A 21,066-nucleotide genomic window follows, 5' to 3' on the forward strand; every position below is an offset into this window, starting at 1 on the left:
AAATGGTCTTTTGGGGATAGTATTGTAGAGGTAATGGAAGTGAATTTGAAACTCCAATCTGTGCATCTAAAGAATGCAAATGATTTGATCATCACCTCTACTATTATCCTGTTGTACTACAACAAGGAGATAAACACGATATAACGACTAACTCATCATTTGTGGTTCTGTCTGTATATATATCATTATACATCCAACGTCATATTCAAGAATGATTATGTTGCTAAGTGCTCCCTGTAGGTTTTCAAACATCAAAACAACTGAAGTGCAGAGTACTGTACAATCTAATAGAACTTGTAAAAGTAAATTACAAGCAAGCATGTAACATTGCCAGCAATATCTACAACTTTCCTAGGGGATAGAACACTGTGTTTTAATTCCACTTACATTTTACTAAATAAATCAGCCGTAATTCTCAAAGCAAAGACACGGTTAACAATCTCCTATTAGTAATAGAAAGGTTGTGTTCACATACCCACCTGAATACAATGAGTTCTTTCTAGCTGTTGATATGTAGAATTATTGCCAATGCTCTAAAAATGCACATACAGTAGAGACAGAATGAGACAGCAGATCGGTACCACTTGACCCATCTAGACGGCTCATTTCCCTATCTGTTGTAAAACCTCTGATCCTATTCCATCCTGGACTTTCACATTGAGGATAGATGTCTGTGTACCCCAAGCATTTATGAATTCCCTTACTTGCCTCCACTACCTCTGCCAGGAGACCATTCCACAAATCCACCACCCATGACCTCTCGTTCTAGTACTTCCCTTTCTCTGAGATGCCGGTTGATGCCTCTGTATTTTGGTGCAGTAATGATAGTTGAAAAGCCAAAGGGATATGAATCCGCTCACTCTGCTTTTATTAATGTACAATTGAAGGAGAGAGGTGTATGCTAGTTCAGAGGGGCTCAGACTCAGTCCTCAAGTAACCCAACAGGTCAGGTTTTAAGGATATCCCAGCTTCAGCACAGGTAGCTCAAACAGTGGCTCAGTTGAAGACTGAGCCACTGATTGATCCACCTGTGCTGAAGCAGGGACTGATTGACGTTTATCAGCACCTCAAAGAGTCCAGAGTCTATGAAATAGATCTACCATGCTTATGGTTCTGATCTGGCGGGTCTGGATTGTTCTCAGATGCCCACGTAGACTTGTCTCAGAACATGTGAAAAGAGACACATGAAACAATCATATTGTACTAGCTGAGAGCCCCGGCGTTGCCCGGGATGTTTGTGGTGTGGGTGTGGCATTTGGGTGGGGAGTGGTCCACACGGCCCATGTGCGGTGGTAGTGCTGCTGTGGCTGTACTGATGGTGATTGTATCGGTGTGCTGATTTGGGAGGGTTTGGTGCTGATGTGGGGGTGCGGATGTGGGTTGTGTGTGTTTGTGTATACGTGTGTGTGTTTGTGTATACATGTGTGTGTGTATACATGTGTGTGTTTGTGTACGTGTGTGTGTGTGTGTATACGTGTGTGTGTGTGTGTATACGTGTGTGTGTATACGTGTGTGTGTGTATACGTGTGTGTGTGTCTACGTGTGTGTGTGTGTGTGTGTCTACGTGTGTGTGTGTCTACGTGTGTGTGTGTGTCCCTGTGTGTGTGTTTGTGTCCCTGTGTGTCCTTTGGCCCGTCACTCCGCCTCAGGCCAATGAGAGATGTGCGGGGGTGGGCCAAGGGACCAATGAGGTGGGAAGGGGGGGGGGGAGGAGGTGGGAAGGGGGGGGGGAGGAGGTGGGGAGGGGGGGGGGAGGAGGTGGGAAGGGGGGGGTGAGGAGGTGGGAAGGGGGGGGGAGGAGGTGGGAAGGGGGGGGGAGGAGGTGGGAAGGGGGGGCGGGAGGAGGTGGGAAGGGGGGGGGAGGAGGTGGGAAGGGGGGGGGGAGGAGGTGGGAAGGGGGGGGGGAGGAGGTGGGAAGGTGGGGGGGGAGGAGGTGAGATGGGGGGAAGGTGGTGCGGAGGGGGGGAGGGTAAGGGGGGGAGGGTAAGGGGGGGGGGAGGGGAAGGGAGGGGGGGAGGGGAAGGGGGGGAGGGGAAGGGGGGGGGAAGGGAGGGGGAGGGGAGGGCGGGGAGGGAGGGGGAGGGGGGGAGGTGGTGGGAAGGGGGGGTGGAGGTGGTGGGAAGGGGGGGTGGAGGTGGTGGGAAGGGGGGTTGGAGGGGGGAGGTGGTGGGAAGGGGGGGGGGAGGTGGTGGGGAGGAAGGGGGAAGGGGGGAGGAAGGGGGGGAGGAAGGGGGAAGGGGAAGGGGGGGAGGTGGTGGAGGGGAAGGGGGGGAGGTGGTGGGGGGGAAGGGGGGGAGGTGGTGGGGAGGAGGGGGGAAGGGGGGGGAGGTGGTGGGAAGGGGGGAAGGGGGGAGGTGGGGGGAAGGGGGGGGAGGGGAGGTGAAGGGGGGGTGGAGGGGAGGTGAAGAGGGGGTGGTGGAGGAGAGGTGAAGGGGGGGTGGAGGGGAGGTGAAGGGGGAGGGTGGAGGGGAGGTGAAGGGGGAGGGTGGAGGGGAGGTGAAGGGGGGGGTGGAGGGGAGGTGAAGGGGGGGTGGAGGGGAGGTGAAGGGGGTGGGGGGGAGGTGAAGGGGGGGGTGGAGGGGAGGTGAAGGGGGGGGTGGAGGGGAGGGTGGAGGGGGGTGAAGGGGAGGTGGAGGGGGGTGGAGGGGAGGTGAAGGGGGGGTGGAGGGAGGTGAGGGGTGGGTGAGGGGAGGTGAAGGGGGGTGAGGGGAGGTGAAGGGCGCTCACTCACCCGTCCGGAAGCTCCCACGTGGATCTGAGGTGGGAGGCAGCTTGCTGTGGCCGCTCCCCCGCTGTGTCCCGGGCGCTCGCTCCTCCGCTGACTGTAGCGGCGCCGGGGGGGGAGGGGGTGGAGGGGGGTGAGGGGGGGTGAAGGGGGGTGAGGGGGGGTGAAGGCCGCTCACTCACCCGTCCGGAAGGTCCCACGTGGATCTGAGGCGGGAGGCAGCTTGTTGTGGCCGCTCCCCCGCTGTGTCCCGGGCACTCGCTCCCCCGCTGACTGTAGCGGCGCCGGGGGGTGGGGGGGGGGGGGGCTGAAAGCGCGGGAAACAGGGAAACACGGGGAGAGGAGGATGTGCGCGCGGGTGTGGAGGCTGATGTTCGGGGAGGAAGAGGCGGAGGCTCCGGGACCGGCGGGTATGTGAGCCCCACCCCCCGGGTTATACATGCTGCTAATGTACACCCCCCCCCCCTACTGTGTGTGTGTGTGTGTGTGTGTGTGTGTGTGTGTGTCCCTGTGTGTGTGTGTGTGTGTTCCTGTGTGTGTGTGTCCCTGTGTGTGTGTGTGTGTCCCTGTGTGTGTCCCTGTGTGTGTCCCTGTGTGTGTTTGTGTGTGTGTTTGTGTCCCGTCACTCCACCTCAGGCCAATGAGAGGTGTGCGGGGGCGGGCCAAGGGACCAATCAGATTTCCCCTAGGGACACCGGACATCCAGGCAGGCAGGCAGGCAGGCAGGCAGGCAGGCAAACATACAGTGTTTTCACTAATATAGTATAAAGAAAGATACTGTTGGCAGATGACATAGACAACACAGAAAGACAAACAAACCTACCACAAATAAACTAAACACATAAAACATAAACCTACTAAAACAATGAAGTGTAGATAGTAGCTACATGCCGATGCAGGGTTTCGCACGGCAGTATCGCGTTAACTGCCATTGACCGTTAAAGCGTGATGAAAATACCCCGCATTGGCGCTTGGTGAATCATCCCCATAGAATTCTGTATTAGCCAGGCATTATTAAAAAGAAATATGATGCTAGGTCTTCGCATATGAAAAGGACTTAAAAATAAACCGGATTCAGTTTGACAGACACAACGTCCATTGCTATCCAGAACCACCATAATGGTAAACAATGTTTCTGCTCGGAATCCCTACAAATACACAACATTCCAGGCATCTTACACAAGCCGTCACACACCCATCGAACAGACCTCTAGTTGAAAGAATTCTGAAAACCTTTTGGTATAACCAACAGTCTTAGGAAAATGTAAAGATTGAAGAGGCTTACCCTCCCCACACTTGATCACACTCCTCAACGGTTTGGTCTACACACCAATGTACCCCATGCCATTATTTACATGTGAGGGTTGGTTTGTTGCAGATTCTGGACATTTGAATAGACCTGAAATGTACAAGACCTTTAAAAAAAGAACACAGAAGTCCCATGTTGATCCATTACAGCAAAGAAGGGCAGGAGCTGTGTTGGTCCTTTCTTCCATGTTGTAACACAAGAGGGAGAGGGAGTAGGGGGTATAACACCTTTTATTGGCCCAACAAGTAGTTGATATGTTACAAGCTTTCCAACATCTCAGGGCCCTTCATCGGGTATCATACCAAGAACTTGTTGGTCCAATAAAAGGTATCATACCACCTACCCCCTCTCCCGCCTTTGTTACTACATTGATCCATCAAAGGACCACTTTAGCCCCAAGAACGCTGCATTACAATGAGGATTTTAATGTTACCGCTTACTTTGTAGAACCCACTGTAAGTGATAGAAATCAATTTAAATATTGATGTTGGTAAAGGGTAGGGCTGTAAAGGTATAAACAGCACAATAGCTGCCCAATGACTAGTTGTTGTCAATTGAGATGATACATAGTAAGTAGTTTACAGTTGTTCTCACAGTAGTTTAAATTGTTGCGAGGCTCATTAATAAATTCGTCTTGGTCAAAGAAGTACTCCGCATAATTGTCACCAATTCTACAAACGCTTATTTCCGTCAAATAACATAGAATGAACAACACAGAGGGACATTTCAGCAATACGATATGAACGCTGGTAAACCTGCAAATGATATGAGACATTGCTGCCTATCAATGCAGAAAATGTTCTCTGCAAAGTATCATGGGATTTCTTTAGCAAACACTGCCCAGATTTGTATTTTGAAAAGTCTTTATTAAATGGATTAAGGATTTATGTATAATGACTTCCCAGCCTTGAATCTTGGGAATTATAAAGGTTGGTCCTTGATTGACCTTGAAAGAGGCAGGTTTTGATTTATCTTCCCCACTCCGATCCTTGGTTATTTGTTTTCCTCCGCTTAGGTCAAAAAGAGCATTCTCCAAAGCAGTAGGTTTAATCTTTATTAGCTTTTAATTCTATTTATTTTACACTTCTCAAGCACTTTATGGGGAGTAGATAGAATACAAGAAACAATAGGACTATGCTAAAAAAAGGAAATCTTATTATGACAAATAATATGAACAATTCATATGAATACCCTGTTGTGAACCAATTTCTCCATGTTAAGGAAGACTGAGTCACTTTCATAAGAATGGAGCTCCGAACTGTTCTTGACATGGAGAAGCAGCTTCATGGACTATTGAGGAGGTCACTAGGTGGTAAATGAATTTAGCAATGGCCTTTATTTCTCAGATTTAATACAGAAACAGTTTCATGTTACGGTGTGTTAGTAATTTGGGTGAATAAAGAGTTACAAATCATGGCACAATCTTTCACATAAAGAACTACAAATGCTGTTGGCTCATTCAACACCAAAAAGGGGGGTTAATTCGTGAAAGAGAGATTGTGTTATGTGTAGAGTGAAAATGGGCAACATTGTTGAAATAATGACTTCTATCTGTACAATATTGCATCTGACATCATACAATTCCATATATAGTGTTGTGTACTTTATCATTGAGATATACAGTGTATATATATATATATATATATATATATATCACACATATACACAGGGCTCGACAAATGCACTAGCCCGCACGCCACGGGCGAGAGCATTTTGGCCACTGTCGAGTGCTTACCTGTGGCAGGGTCCGGTGGCCTCAGTCTTCTCCACTGCAAATTGTAATGTTTGTCCAGCAGGTCCTGAAAAAATGGCCGCGCCATTGGAGGGGCCCCTCCAATTGGCCTTGACAAAGCTTTCTCCAGCGAAACGCGCACGTTGGCATACCTTCCAAACGTGCACGCGCAGGGCTCACCACGGGTATCACAGCATTTACAGTAGACTCCACTTGGGAACTCATGCGCTGCCCTGCTCCTGCACATATCAAGGCTCTAACAGATTCGACGGTCTCTTTGAGCATATTCCGAAGGGAAAAAGACAATATTCAGGCACCATTGGTTCTTTATTAACCCATTACTTTGAACATACTTACCTTATTTACATGGTTGCCTTCTAGTAGATCAGTCACAGGGAATCTTATGCATTAAGTAGCCAAGTCATATTTAGTGCTTGCTACACTGTAGACTAGTACATTAGCCTTACCCTGGGGTTATTTAGGCATATGTTGTAGAGTCTACTTTGGTGTTCAGTTCAGGGAGTTGTTTAAACAATCTTACAACCTCTGAGGTGCCTGCACCTAACTATGATCATATTTATGGCACACTATTTAGTTGCAGTGTTCTTCAATTAGGGAACATTCACATGCTTTCACTAACACAGTGTATCGTATAGTTGCGGTCTTCTTGTATGTTCAACAAGAGCCTCAACAGTGCCAAAATCCATTACGCAGCTGTTCTCTATCCTGAGTATTTAGGGTTTGCATGGATCTAACGTCCAAAGATCCCTGCTTACTCATTTGTTTATGGTATCTATACTAGTGAATAAATTAAACTCTTATGGTTAATTACAATCCATTTCTTTTATAGGCAACTACCTACTTTGAACTCTTGCCTTAATGTGGTCTTTATGAAGGTTGTGGACATCTTATTTCACTGACCACCATTAGTAAATAGTGGTTAACACTAATCCACTGGGTACTGTTACTAATTGGTCAACTCCTGCGCACCAATTATGGTATCCACTCAGGTCAACTGCTGGCACTTCTAATCATGGTTCTCTCAATATAGTTCCCTCTTTTACCCTTGTTCTCCTACAGTAGGTAGTTGATTTCATATAGATCACACCTTGGCACAGTATTTATCACTTTAACACTGTATCCTAGCATTGTTTTTTTATCGGGAGTTCCAATACTCCAAATGGATTCTCAATGAGCTATTTAATTGATATTTTAAAGCCCGGTATTTTATCGGTTGTTTCTAATAAAGCTTATTTTTATTTATACACCAATCATCCTACTTAGTGAGAGTGCTATCAATTTGGGGTTCTTCTCCATTACAGTTGTTTCAGGTTTACAGACAGTTGTATTTTGTTTGGAGTGGAGATTCTCATTGGGCACTTCTTTGGTCAGCTGGTCCGCACAGCACCACTCCTACGCGTTTCGTGGCGGTATCCACTTCGTTTGAGATATCATTTCTAACTCGAGTCTATAACTTTAGAGATTTTCATTACGGTAGAGAGTATTACTCAGGGGTTCCCCTGAGTCAAACACCCCTATATTCAGGTCTGGGCACCCCTAGTTTCCTGAGATTCTTACTGGTGAAGTTAACAGGTTTTAATCTCGGGAAAATAAAATGGCTGCCAAATTTGGGGCGAACAGTGGCTTCCTATTGGATGACCATTTAAACCCCCTTTATAAACCAGGAAGTAATTCTGGTAACCTCACCAGTAAGTATCTCCAGAGCCGAAGCTGAAAATAGTGAGGTTCAGTTCTTAAGGAGGCTCAAGTTACTAAGTGTGTACTGAAAAAGGAGGTTAGTTAGGGAGACTGGTCCTTTAAACCATTAAAAAGTGAAGAATATCTCATGTACTCAAACCAATACCATGATCATATATTTAATTTTTTTTAGTAAATTAAATTAACATTTCAAAATAAATTCAATCTGAACAATTAGTTGATAGATTTAACTGGTTTGAACTTTTATATTAAGGTTTCAGCTGTGCAGTAAACATTTTAATGTAGCATATTTAAATAATGCTAATTAACTAGGATTGCCCCATTGCTAATTGAAATGTTGACTAAATATGATAATTTTAAGAAAGGCACAGAAATATACTCGACATCATTTTCCCTTCTGTGAATAAAACGAGTAGTGCTTTCATAAACAGCCAGTGTTGTTAATAGATGAATTCCATATAGAATTTCAGAATGATAGTTTTTCGGTTATTATAGACTTGCTGATTTTGCAGTTTATGTAAGTTTTCGTTAAAAAAAAAAAAAAAAATTGCTAACCATATGGCTGCTCTGAAAGTTATTCCATTTTCTGTTTTACTGTATCTCTTTACATGAAAAGCTCACCTGGTGGAAAGTTTGGATGGTGCCAGGGGAGAACAGAGGTCCCCATTCGATATCCAGCCAAGCCGTCTTCCCCTTGCCCAGGAATATTTCAACTCCATTTATCTGAATCCTTCTGGGAAAGAGGAGGAGGACGGCACCACAATTTATTTAACACGGGCCGTATGCATAATGACGTTGGTTCACATCTGGCGACCTTGACAGAAAGTACAGTGGTTTTTTTAGGATACCAACGTCAAATTAAATATATTTTAACCCATTCACCGGTGATCTGGGTTCACTCTGCTAGTAATACCTGCAAACCAATGAGTAAGTCCCACGTATAGGGAGATGGACATCTTGTGTTACACATCCAGTTTAAGTTCGCATTATTGAATGGCGTTTCAATCTTTGATGCCTGACCTCAACAGCATAGAGAACATTGTTTGCAAATATATTGTAAGCATCTATACCTTTAAATACATTAACAATGAAATTCACGTTTGGGGTTATCCAGGAAGAAGGGTGAAATGGTACAATACTTCTGGACATTTAGCGTTCTAATTCTGAGAGGGCTGCAGGCCTTTCTGAGACGTGTGAATGTGCACAAGGGATATTTATGTGCTGTATGTAGTACGATGGAGGTTTTTTTTCCCACCTTTTTTCCCACCATAACTTATTGAATGTGGGGTTCAAACCTATATCAGCATCACAATGTAAAGCCAGAATAACAAACCTCACACTGATGAAACCCAAAAGGTTGAAGAAGCTATCTGTGAATAGGTTTACTGGCTCTGCACTTCTTTAACCCAGGCTGTGCTGAAAAGCTGTAATGTGGCATGCAGAAGCATATAGGACTGTGTTAAAATGGATTTGAAGCAGGAGGTGCCAGTGTGTGCTCTGTCATTTCCCAGAATCCCTGGCTGCAGTGGAAGTACTGTATGCTAATGCATAATTGGGGAAATGTTGATCATGGCAATACTTACAGGTGCTGTTCACTAACTGCATATTTATATTTTTCTTTTTGTGCTAGACATGTCTCCACAATAAAGCTTATTTTTCCTATAGACTAAAAAAGTCCCCGAGTTCCATCTTTACACCCATTGTACAAAACAGAGAAGACATTTAAATATATTTTTCCCTTATGACAGCATTGGATGATATGTAACTGAGGTTTTTGTTTTCCTTCCTCTGAATCAATATACTGTAAATACAAATATAAGATAAGTATCTGTTGTCTAAATTTAGCATAGGATGAATTTTCAACCTCATCTACTATGTAACCATGTGACAATATAACTATGTGACAATATAACTATGAGACAATATAACTATGAGACAATGAGACAATGCAACTATGAGACAATATAACTATGAGACAATATAACTACGAGACAATGAGACAATGTAACTATGAGACAATATAACTGAGACAATGTAACTATGAGACAATGAGACAATGTAACTATGAGACAATGTAACTATGAGACAATGTAACTATGAGACAATGTAACTGAGACAATGTAACTATGAGACAATGTAACTATGAGACAATGTAACTACGAGACAATATAACTACGAGACAATATAACTACGAGACAATATAACTACGAGACAATATAACTATGAGACAATATAACTATGAGACAATGAGACAATGAATCTATGAGACAATATAACTGAGACAATGTAACTATGAGACAATGAAAGAATGTAACTATGAGACAATATAACTATGAGACAATGAGAGAATGTAACTATGAGACAATATAACTATGAGACAATGTAACTATGAGACAATGTAACTATGAGACAATATAACTGAGACAATATAACTACGAGACAATATAACTATGAGACAATGTAACTATGAGACAATATAACTGAGACAATATAACTACGAGACAATATAACTGAGACAATATACTATGAGACAATATAACTATGAGACAATGAGACAATGAAACTATGAGACAATATAACTATGAGACAATGAGACAATGAATCTATGAGACAATATATACATAGACGATTTATTCCAGCTATTTTTAGCAGTGCTGGAGGAATTGAGCAGGTCCATTCCCTCTGATCTAAATGTGCTAATGGAGTTTAAAGGGAATGTTATTTATTCTACAGTACTAAAACATATAAAATACTCCGTATACTCCCATATTTTTGGGCATATTTTGCAGAAAAACCACTACACTTTCATGAAAATGTGAGCAGATTATTAGATTGAAGAATTATTTGATAATCTAATAAATATTCTTTGGAATTATCCCATCAAGTGCATAGTTACAAAATGTTGTTTAGCCAAGAAGATGGTAAGCAGAGATCCCCCACCCCCGGCTCGACAAACAATCCTCTCTCTCACCCCCTCTCATTATCTTTCCCTCACCCCCTTTTTATCCTCTCACCCCTTTCTTCCCCCTTCATCCCTCTTTCCTCCCCTACCCCTCACCTTTCTCTCTTCCCCACCACCCCTTTCTTCCCCCTTCCACCTCTCTGTCTTCCCCCCATCTCTCTTCCCCCACTCCTCTCTAATCTCCCTACCCACTCTCGTCCCCCATCCCTCTTCCCCATCCCTTTCTCTTCCCACATCCCTCACACTACCCCCCCCACTCCCCTCTCTTCCCCCACATACCTCTTCTCTTCCAACCCTCTCTTCCCCCCCACCCCTCTCTCTTTCCCTAAATACCTTTTCTCTTCCAACCCTCTCTTCTCCCACATACCTCTCTTCCCCAACCACCACTCTCTCTTCCACCCCTTTTTCTTCCCCCTTCCCCACCACTCTTCCCCCTCCAACCATCTCTTTGCCCTACCCCTCTCCCCACCCACTCTCTTTTCTCCACCCACCCACCTCCCCCTCTCTCCCCACCACTGCTCTCCTCCCAACCCCTCTCCCCCCCCACCCCTCTACCCCTCCCCATCTCCCCTCCATCCCTCTTCCCCCCTCACCCCTTCTCTCTCCTCGCCACTCCCTTTCTCCCCCCCCCATCATCCCTCTTTCTCCCCCACCCTCTCCCTCCCCTCTTTCTCTCCCCCACCCCTCTTTTGATTGTCTACATTGTGCTTCTTATGTAATGTTAATCTCCATGACAGACCTACAATTGTGCACATTTCATGGGGCTTAAGCGAGAAATATATGATGGAAAATGAAAGGGGTCCCCTTTCTCCTGAATACGGTATGTATACTGTACATATATGTATCTACCTATAAATATAATAGTTAAAATAATTAGTGTCACATTATTTGACCTTTTTGCATTGTACTTCTTCACAGTCATGATGGTCTGCATCACACTACCTCAAGACTAGAGTTTGCCTGCAGTAAGAGCCCACTAAACTTTACCGCAATCACAGCAGCTACAGTAAGTGCAAATATCTTCTCACTTCAATCACAAACGCTCAAATTAATATGCGACAGGCCACACACGGAGATGTTTCAGAGACAGCCCGGTTAGCAGTTCTCTGAAGCATTTCAACTGTCAGCTGACAGATTGATGGCCCAGATCAAAAATGCTCCAGGAATTAGTACACAAACAGTGACATTTAGACCAGAGGTGCTTTATTTACCGAGATCGAAACCAGAATCACAAATGTTTCATGTATTTATTACCAGAAATGGGAAGCAAATACAAACTATGCATGGATTTTATTCAGCATTTTAGACTACCAGGACAGGCCGGCTTTGTACGCTGCGGCCGGGGGTGGAAGTGACTTGATGTAGAGGTGCTGTGCCCGAAGAAAACAAAAAAGATCTACATTTCAGTTGCTCTTTGGACCTCTTCTAGGGGAGATCGCGTTCTCTGCCTCGTCGTAGAGTCATCTCTACTTCTGTTCACGCCACCAGTGGCTGGTTGGGACCATGTGGTACCGGCTCTCTGTTGCCTTTTGGTCTTCCGGCAGTGAAAGGAGTCAACATTAGGGCAAACTCTTTGGACTGTATTTTAAAGAGATTTAAGAACTATTGAGGTTGTTAACTAATGGAACGGAGAGAGGTGGTCTAAAATAAATGCAATTTTCCTTCAAAAGAGTGTAATGTTGTGATTTTGGAAATAATAATTATTGTAGTGGTACTCTGGGTGTGAAAATAAGTACTAGTGGTACTCCGTAGCCTCTAGTAGAGTGGTAAGCAAGATGATAAACTTGTAGGGCACATGTGGGTCCTCAAAAAGGGTTGCACATTACCTACATATATACAGTATGGTGCACAGGCAGAAGGGACATTCCAGGTAGGAGCTTCTCCCTGCTCCGGTCAGCTGCTTAATGCCGCGGGTGCCACTCTGACACTGTATTACTGCGCTGTCAGATAAGGGAGCGGGGAGAAGTTACCATCCACACCAGCATCATCACCGCTCCCTCTGCACTACGGAGAGGAGAGCATGCTGCTGGGACGGCCAAAGGTTGGGGGGCCGTCGGTGAACCCCCAGGGCTGCCTATAGCCCACCAATGCTCTAGTACAGAGGCGGCCAACTCTAGTCCTCATGAGCCACCAACAGACTAGGTATTAGGGATATCCCTGCTTCAGCACAGGTGGGTCAATCAGTGGCTGCGGAAGGAGGAGGGTGGCAGCAAGGAGGCGGCCGCCACGTGTAAGTGCCTAGGGGCGGTGGATCTAGTGGCTAATACAGTAGGGAAGCCAACATGCTTGGGATAGACACAAGGCTCAATTCTAAAGAGAGCGTGGGGTCAAATTGGGTCAGAGGTTTTACAGCACATGGGCAGACCAGGTGGAACTTATCTGCCATCAAATTCTATGTCTCTTTCATGCCACAACCTGCCAGTATAGTGAGCAATAAAGGCCTACGGTTGCGTGAGCAACTAAAGAAAGCAAACACAATTGGTCTAGCATTTTCTTTTTACATTTTATTATAGAAATTCTGCATTTGAAAACACAGTATGACAGAAAGCACTTTATATACTGTACAACCGCAGCGTTTTTTGGTATGATACAGTTTACCGTCCATCCATTATTTTCTGCAAAAGATCTCGCCTCGACCAATGAAAACAGACTTCCCTAGACAAAAAAAAATACAGCTAAGGCACAATTTGTTAGGCTAAAAGAAAGACTGAGGGGTAGTGCAATAATTGTTGAAAAAAATCACATTCTACTACAAGGAAAGAATTCTGACTTTTTGACTTTTTTTTTTTTTTTTAAGACCGGTCAATTTAAGACATTTTATTTTTCATTTCATAAAATACTCCTTTAAATAAATAGCAAAATATCTACATCTTTCAGTGTGTGCCATTTAAATGTTCTTTTTGTTGTTGTTTATCTTTGACAACACTAATATTTACACTTTTTAATCAATAGAATACAAAATACTTCTGTACAGTTTTAATGCACATAATGAAAATAGTTCAAACTTCTGAAAACCATGGTTACCACCAAATATTTAAAAAGGAGGGAAAGAAAATGTATAATGCATGTTCGATCTATATATATAAAAAAAGGGGGAAAAAAAAAAAAGAACTAAAACCCCATAGAAAAAAAAAAAACAAAAACGTGTATTTTAGTAGTAAACAATTTCATTCAATAATCGTGTTTCCTTTGCAAACCTTTTGTTTTAGATGTGTTTAATTTCACACTAAATAAATACAAATACTGCTCGATTTGACCACTTCGCCGCTGTAATGACGCACCTTTCCCCAAAGCCGCAATTCCTACCGAGATGTGCTTGAGAAATACCTTTTCTGTTGTTATTATTGTGATGCGTGACGCTGCAGAATACCTCTGGCTGTGAGGTACTGTAGGTAGAGTTGAAAATTGTCTCCTCCACTTGGTCAAATGGTCTATACCAGGGGTAGCCATCTCCAGTCTTCAGGAGCTACCAACAGGTCAGGTTTTCAGGATATATCCCTGCTTCAGGCTTGGACTGAACATGGATCAGCGCTCAACAAGTACACAAATAAATAATCATAATCAAAGCCGGGTAGCGGCCATGTAATGAGCGTCCCTCGCAGGGAGTGCAAACAGTAACTCGGCAGAGTCCCAAAAGATGGACACACACTCACAAAGTGCAACGTTCCTGGGCCCGCGGCCCTGTCCTCAGGCTGGTATTGTACATCCTATGTGCTCCCTATATACCCCGCTCTGTAATCCCACAAGGTCTCCGCATAGGCAAGGAGCAAATAGGGGCCACCTTAGTGACGCAGCGTCGCTTCCGGTTCCTCGTGGGATTACAGAGCGGGTATATAAGGAGCGCACAGGATGTACAATACCAGCCTGAGGGCCCAGGAACGTTGCACTTTGTGAGTGTGTGTCCTATCTTCTGGGACTCTGCCGAGTTATTGTGTGTTTGCACGCCCTGTGAGGGACGCTCATTACATATGTGGCAGCTACCTGGCTCTGGTACATGATAATTTATTTTTATACGTGATGTATTCACATTTGGGGAGTGTATATGCTACTTTTTTCTTTGTCATCTCGATTGAGCCACCTGTGCTGATGCAGGGATACCCTGAAAACCTGACCTGTTGGTGGCCCTTGAGGACTGGAGTTGGCCATCCCTTGTCTATACAGTTATTGGGGGTTATTTAGACACAACGTTCTAGACAGACTGGTGAAAAATAACAGCACTGGATGGAATCAAAGAAAAACATTGTATTTCTATCGATTCTTCTTTGATAAACCTGCTGTACTGTACTTTTCACCAGTGTGTATAATTTAGTTTTCATATCTATTAACGGGTTTCTCTGCAGGGAAACAAGGATGACCATGGTGGAGCAATTATACAGAAGAACAACTGTCATTAATCAGTTAGAAACAATGATGATTTCTACTGGGATAAATATTTGCTCCACGTGGGAGAGAAATAAGGTTCAAGGTATTTTACATGTAATTGTTCTCACGTGGTCGCATACCACTGGTGCATGCACACAGATGTTATTATTGAGACGTGCTGTTGAAGCAGCCTTGCCACACACTTGTCACATTTCTGGTTTAGTGCAGAGCATGTACAGCCTTCTGTTTAATGAAATTGAATTAAAATCGGCCATGCCCGTGGTTCTCCAAAAATGGCTTCAAAAAGCAAAACCCGGTCATTGTTTCGGCTGGATTTAATTCTTAGATCTGGTCTTTTCATTTCAGATTTAAATCGGACCAGCGCTTTCAGCTTCGGGTTCTCGCACATTTATATTGAGCCAACAGACTAAAGGGTAAATTCTATATACTATATTAAAGTAAATGGGGATTTTCATCTGAAAACATCCCGAACAGCCACTTTGGGTTATATAGAAGGTACCTCTTAAAGTTGTAGAATATGTATATACACTATGTAGAAGAAATGCCATCTTTGTCAGGGTGATCACTCAAGTTTATCACACTAGTTCAAGGGTGGTCAACTCCAGTCGTGAAGGGCCACCAGCAGGTCAGGTTTTCAGGATATCTCTGCTTCAGCACAGACGGCTCTTTGACAGTCATCCGTGCTGAAGCAGGGATATCTATAAAACCTGCCCTTCGAGGACTGGAGTTGATCACCCCTGAATTATCCAGAGCAAACCAGCTATGACCAAAAGTCCACAGTATCTACTTGGTGAGATTCCATATTTCCCCCCTTGGGTACCTCCAGAATCCTGGGAATAGTATACAACGTGTCACTGAACTATTGCAAATTAGGAATGTCCATAAATTCAGTTACCAGAATTTATATTCTTAAACACACTATGTTTAGAACTGGCTGATAGGGGGGGGAAGAGTTTTTGGTATCCTTTCCATCACAATTTGGAACAACAAATGAGGTATGAAATAAGTTAAATATGAAATCTAACGTACAATAGACTTTTGTTATCTGACATATTTGAACATGCTCTGCAGCACATTGTCCCCAGAAGAAGAAAAGGAAAGAAGAAATAAGGTGACGTTGCAAGGAAATAAATGAGTCCATCACTAATGTTTCTACTCTACTTGCAAGATGTAAACTACAATTTAACAGAATAGGTCAGGGCATCAGTGGCCAACTCCAGTTCTCACGGGCCACCAACAGGCCAGGTATTAGGGATATCCCTGCTTCAGCACAGGTGGCTCAGTCATGCTGACCTGTTGGTGGCCCTTGAGGACTGGAGTTGGCCACCCTTGGGTTAGCACAATGTCAAGGGGCCCTTCGTTCTGTTTACATTGGAAGGAAAATAAGGAAACATTATGCTCGCTAGTCCAAATTAAGGCCGCACTGCAAAGTATAATATAAGGCTTTTTAACGGGACGCACATACACGTGCCACATTACACACTCGATTGTTCGTGTAGTGAGAGACAAAAAAAAAAAGTCATGACATTTAGAACTTCCTTTGAAGACCATCGGAGGTGCCATCTTTATTCCCAAAAACCTGCAGGTTCTCTTGCAGGTGATATTGGTTGTTATAGTGACATGGGGTGGCCAAACTCAGTCCTCAAGAGGCACCAACATGCTCGGTTTAAAGGCTATCCCTGCTTCAGCACAGGTGGCTTAATTAGTGGCTCAGTCAAAATGACCAAGCCACTGATTGAGGCATCTGTGCTGAAGCAGCAATATCCCTAATACCTGGCTTGTTGGTGGCCATTGAGGACTTGAGTTGGCCACCCCTGCCCTAGTGTCTGCAGCGGCCATTTCAGAATAGACACAGGGCCTTCCTCTCTAGTGGCCACTGGGGCCGCTTCAGGCTAAAAATCTCTATTGATGTTAATGGTAATTTTCAGTCCGAAAATGGCCTGAGCGGCTGCAATGGACGATGTACAATTACCCTATTAAGAGTTTTATTCAATACGCTCAGAAAGTCCCATTAACAAGAAGTGGACTTGTTGGCTGTTCGCAGTGCGGTGGGCCACGTTGGGACTTATTCAATAAGTTGCTTAATGCTGGTATCACAACCTGCATTGGACTACATCTTTAGGCCAAATACAGCTACAAGAATCATGCTCTCCATCAAAAACGCATCCGCATTTACACTTCCCTAGTCACATTGATGCTTGTTTGTGTGAGCGAACATGCAAGAAGCTTGAGAAGCGGAAAGATATTAGGAAGATTTGGGGGCAGTGTTAGAGATGGCAATGCTGTCTACATGCCAGTGGTTCCAATTTTCTCCTATATGGGGAATGAAAAATGTTGCCTTAATGATGCAATGTACCCGAACGGACATGCTTGGAAAGAAAATCAGACCCAACCCTCCTACCCAAACACAAACTTTCTCTCCAAAAACACAAAGCCTGTGATACTTCTGTATTAAGTATTATATCAGAAACATGACAGTCCCTTCATGCATAGTAAGGGGGTCGGAGCAAATATTATTCTATGCACAAGTACAGAACAGCCCAGAGAATGGTGCAGGCCTGTAGATCCGTGTGTGAGATAACCACTGGCCAAGATTATGGCTTGGGAACCTACTTTTAACATAGACGTTAAATAAAAAATAAGTGAAGCGAATAAAACGGATTCTTAACATACTGTATGTCTGAGTGAATGCACCTTTAACAAATTTTCAAATACAGAATGCTTCATGTATAAATGAATGCCTTTTTCCATTCTATTACATCTGGCAAGGTACAGCTCAACCCCCTTATAACGCTGTGCTTGGGGTCCAAAGAATCACATTGCGCTATAAGCGGATCGCGTTAGAAGTAATGTACAATTGTAAGCATTGTACAATAAAGTATTTAAGACACCAATAATCGGGTTGTAAAGTATTCGTAAATACTAAAAATTGGGAGCCACGCGTGCATCGCGTTATAAGCGGATTCACGTTGTAACGGATCGCGTTATAACGGGGTTGAGCTGTATATAGCCAACAGAAGTTGGAACATTCTGTAGGAAACCCGTGGTCGGCAGAATACATTTCACAACAGAAAAAGTGACTAGGTTTGTTCTTTTAAAGTGATTTGGTGGCCACTGTTTGTTCAACCAATTAACACATTAAACAAACTATATGTTGAAAACCAGGCATTGTTTACATAAAGAATCTACAAAGGTTAACAATGTACATCTTATATCAATTAGTTTCTAGTGACATGGTTTTACAACATTAACCGAAGGATATTATTACAATATACAAATACAGCACCATGAACAGCGCCAAACACTTTTACTCTGTTATCAGAGAAGCCTGTACAGTATCTTGCCGATTATTTGGCAAGGTAACAATTAATACTCCCAAGCTTTTCCCAAAGGAAAGTGAATATGAATGACACGAAGAGAAAGGAACAAGAGATGATTTGCATAGTTTGTACATTCAACTTAAAGGTGTTTTAATTTAGGACGTCTTCTGTTTGTCAGGTCAATTTGTTTGCAAACACAGTGAGGTAGCATCCGTGGGCAAAAGAATGTAGCTTCGGCATAGGAAAAGATAAAAGGCAAATTGGAACCCTAATATTGGTGAACAGTAGCAGTAAAAGCACCCCTAATACTACTTGCCATTGGTGTTTAATGGCTCAAAAGGAAGCACTATAAGGAGACACCACAAAAGGAACTTTGTCGCCCCGATTCAGTGATCAAGACCATGTTACAAGATTCTCTCTGTCGTTTGGTTAGCTATGAAAAAACGTCCCCTACAAGCTTTACTATTTGATGTTGGGATGAGTGGGTATAGCTGGTCTGAACAACAAGGGTCAGCATTTGGGGTGTTTTCTTGCAGTGCTTTGGACATCACCATATATAGAGGAGCTTATAGGTATGGCTGCTTTAATGCGTTGTTACCAAAAGGGCGTGCAGTGTATTGTAGCTCCCTCTGGAAGCGCAGAACATAATATTGGTTCAAGAGGATGACAATAGTTCATTATAAGTAAGTAATGACATCATGATCCCACCCATCAAAATACATGTAAATGCAGTTTATATTCAATATTCAAACAATATCTTATTACTGTACATTTGACTGCAATTTTTTTTAAATGTGTGTGTGTATATATATACACACACATACACACACACAATAGTTTTCCTGCAATTTCAGGTCATTTGAAAATTGTACCAAATACAGAAGAATTTACAAAGCATCTGATCTCCGACGCACTATTAGAGGGGTTGGGGTTCCTTACAATGCATCTGATCTCGGACGCTCTATTAGAGAGGGTTGGGCACTATTAGAGAGGGTTGGGGTTCCTTAGAATGCATCTGATCTCAGACGCGCTATTAGAGAGGGTTGGGGTTCCTTACAATGCATCTGATCTCAGACGCGCTATTAGAGAGGGTTGGGGTTCTGCAGAACTTCACAATATAATTATAATGTTCCTTAACAACAACAAAAAAGGTTGGAAACCACTGCTATAGACACACACACACACACACACACACACATTTATGTACACACATACACACACACACACACACACACACACACACACACAATAGATATACGCATACACTCTCTGTGAAGGTATAAAATCTATTTTCCTTTTCTACAATGCTACTTGGAATTAAAAAGTTCTGGATTCTGGGCATGTGCTTAACAATGCAGTTATTCCAATATCGTTTAATAAAATACACCTCTGTGTTTCGATTTTCACACAATTCATCGTGAAATCCTCCAGTCGTTTACGGTTTTGGAAAAGCACAGCTGGAAACTTGGATATAAAACTACTTTCTCTTTGCAATAAAAATCATATTTGCAAAGCCATTCAAAATATCTTAAGTGATGTAACAAAAGTCAAGATAAAAATCTTGTACAAAGATGGCCACCTACAGTAACCCAAATGCTTTGGGGACAAAAAATGGCATTAATAGAAAAAAAATCTGCCTTCTATCTGTGAGTTTAATTAGAAGTCTATTAGATGTTGATGCTGAAAATCAGTGAAGGTTGACAGGTCGGAATTCTATGTGGCTGAGCGCCTAAGTTATCACAATCTCAAAATAAGACCCTAGTACTGGACGTCTGTGTATTACGTACGATATTTTCTTGTCCATGGCAAGCTACGGTGATCCAATGAAAGAAAACAAAGAAGAAGCTGGAAACGTTGATCTAAAAACTACCCCCCTCTGCTTCTGAAGCTCACAAGCTTGTCCCACATGAAAAATGCAGAACTGGAATGAAGGAAGCTGTAGTTAGTAAGATAATCTTCAAGCTGCAAAAGCAGCGCCTACTAATTAGTCATTGACTAAAATATAAATAATAAATACCTAGATTTTTACCTATGTCTTCGAGAGACTTCTGCCTTTATCCCCATGCTGCCAGAGGTGCTGCAGTGCATTGAGGTCTCTCTCTCTCTCTGACATCTAAGGGGTTACATGTCACCACCGCTGACACTACAATGGCTGCTCGCAGAGCAATGCATTGTGGGCAACTCTGGCACTGTACGGGGGCGAAACGGGCGTTCGAAAAGCAATACAAGTAATTCAGATAACCTTGCCATCGGGGATGTGATGTTTAAAAGGGAATTCAACCTTGTTTGGAGCAAATGCAATGTAAAGTGACTAAAATCTCAAATGTATTGAGAATAAAGTTCTATCTCTCCGGAATCGGGAACAGGTACGACCCCCGGAGAGTAAAGAATAAAAAAAATTAAATGAAAGGGTACTCGCAAGAGGAATCACATGAATGATTTAGGTCTGGCATTCGTAGCGGGAAACTAGCTTTTATCGTGGTGCCGTCCTTGAATAATTTTTTCCGGAAATCACAGACAAAACATGAAGGAAACATGAATGCACCATTCAAATAACATTAAAAGTCTAAAACATATCTGGGCATGGGCTTTAAGTCACGTGCTAAAATCACGTAGAATGTGCGGTGGAAGGGTTCAAACGTTTGAACTGCTGGAAGCCTAAATTGAACTGGAAGCCATTTTGATACAGAGCTTAGAAGTTGGGTGATGGTGAAAGGAAGACTTGTCTTTCTTTGGTTCTTATGCACGCAGTAGCTGCCATTTCATTGAATGGAAGTTAAAGCAGCAATCCCCTCTACCTGTTTTTTTTTAACTTTCTTTTCTACCCCCCACCCCCCCCCCCTTTTTTTTTACAGGGTAGTTTACTGGGTTTAAATGTCCCTCACCCCCCCCCCCCCCACCGGGAAACAAAATGGC

At 43.4% G+C, this 21,066-nt stretch overlaps 1 protein-coding gene across 2 annotated transcripts in view; it reads right to left on the reverse strand.

The window, feature by feature from the left end:
* Positions 1 to 12,931: 12,931 nt before the first annotated feature.
* XYLT1 (xylosyltransferase 1) overlaps positions 12,932 to 21,066 on the reverse strand; it is a 224,843-nt gene continuing 216,708 nt past the window's right edge. For both annotated transcript variants that reach the window (XM_075566076.1, XM_075566073.1), the window contains exon 12: positions 12,932 to 13,102. In XM_075566076.1, the coding sequence (XP_075422191.1) occupies positions 13,042 to 13,102 (61 nt within the window). In that variant the 3' untranslated portion in view covers positions 12,932 to 13,041. The remainder of the gene's footprint in view (positions 13,103 to 21,066) is intronic.

The sequence above is a fragment of the Ascaphus truei genome, chromosome 11, assembly GCF_040206685.1.
Source record: "Ascaphus truei isolate aAscTru1 chromosome 11, aAscTru1.hap1, whole genome shotgun sequence".
Lineage (NCBI taxonomy): Eukaryota > Metazoa > Chordata > Amphibia > Anura > Ascaphidae > Ascaphus > Ascaphus truei.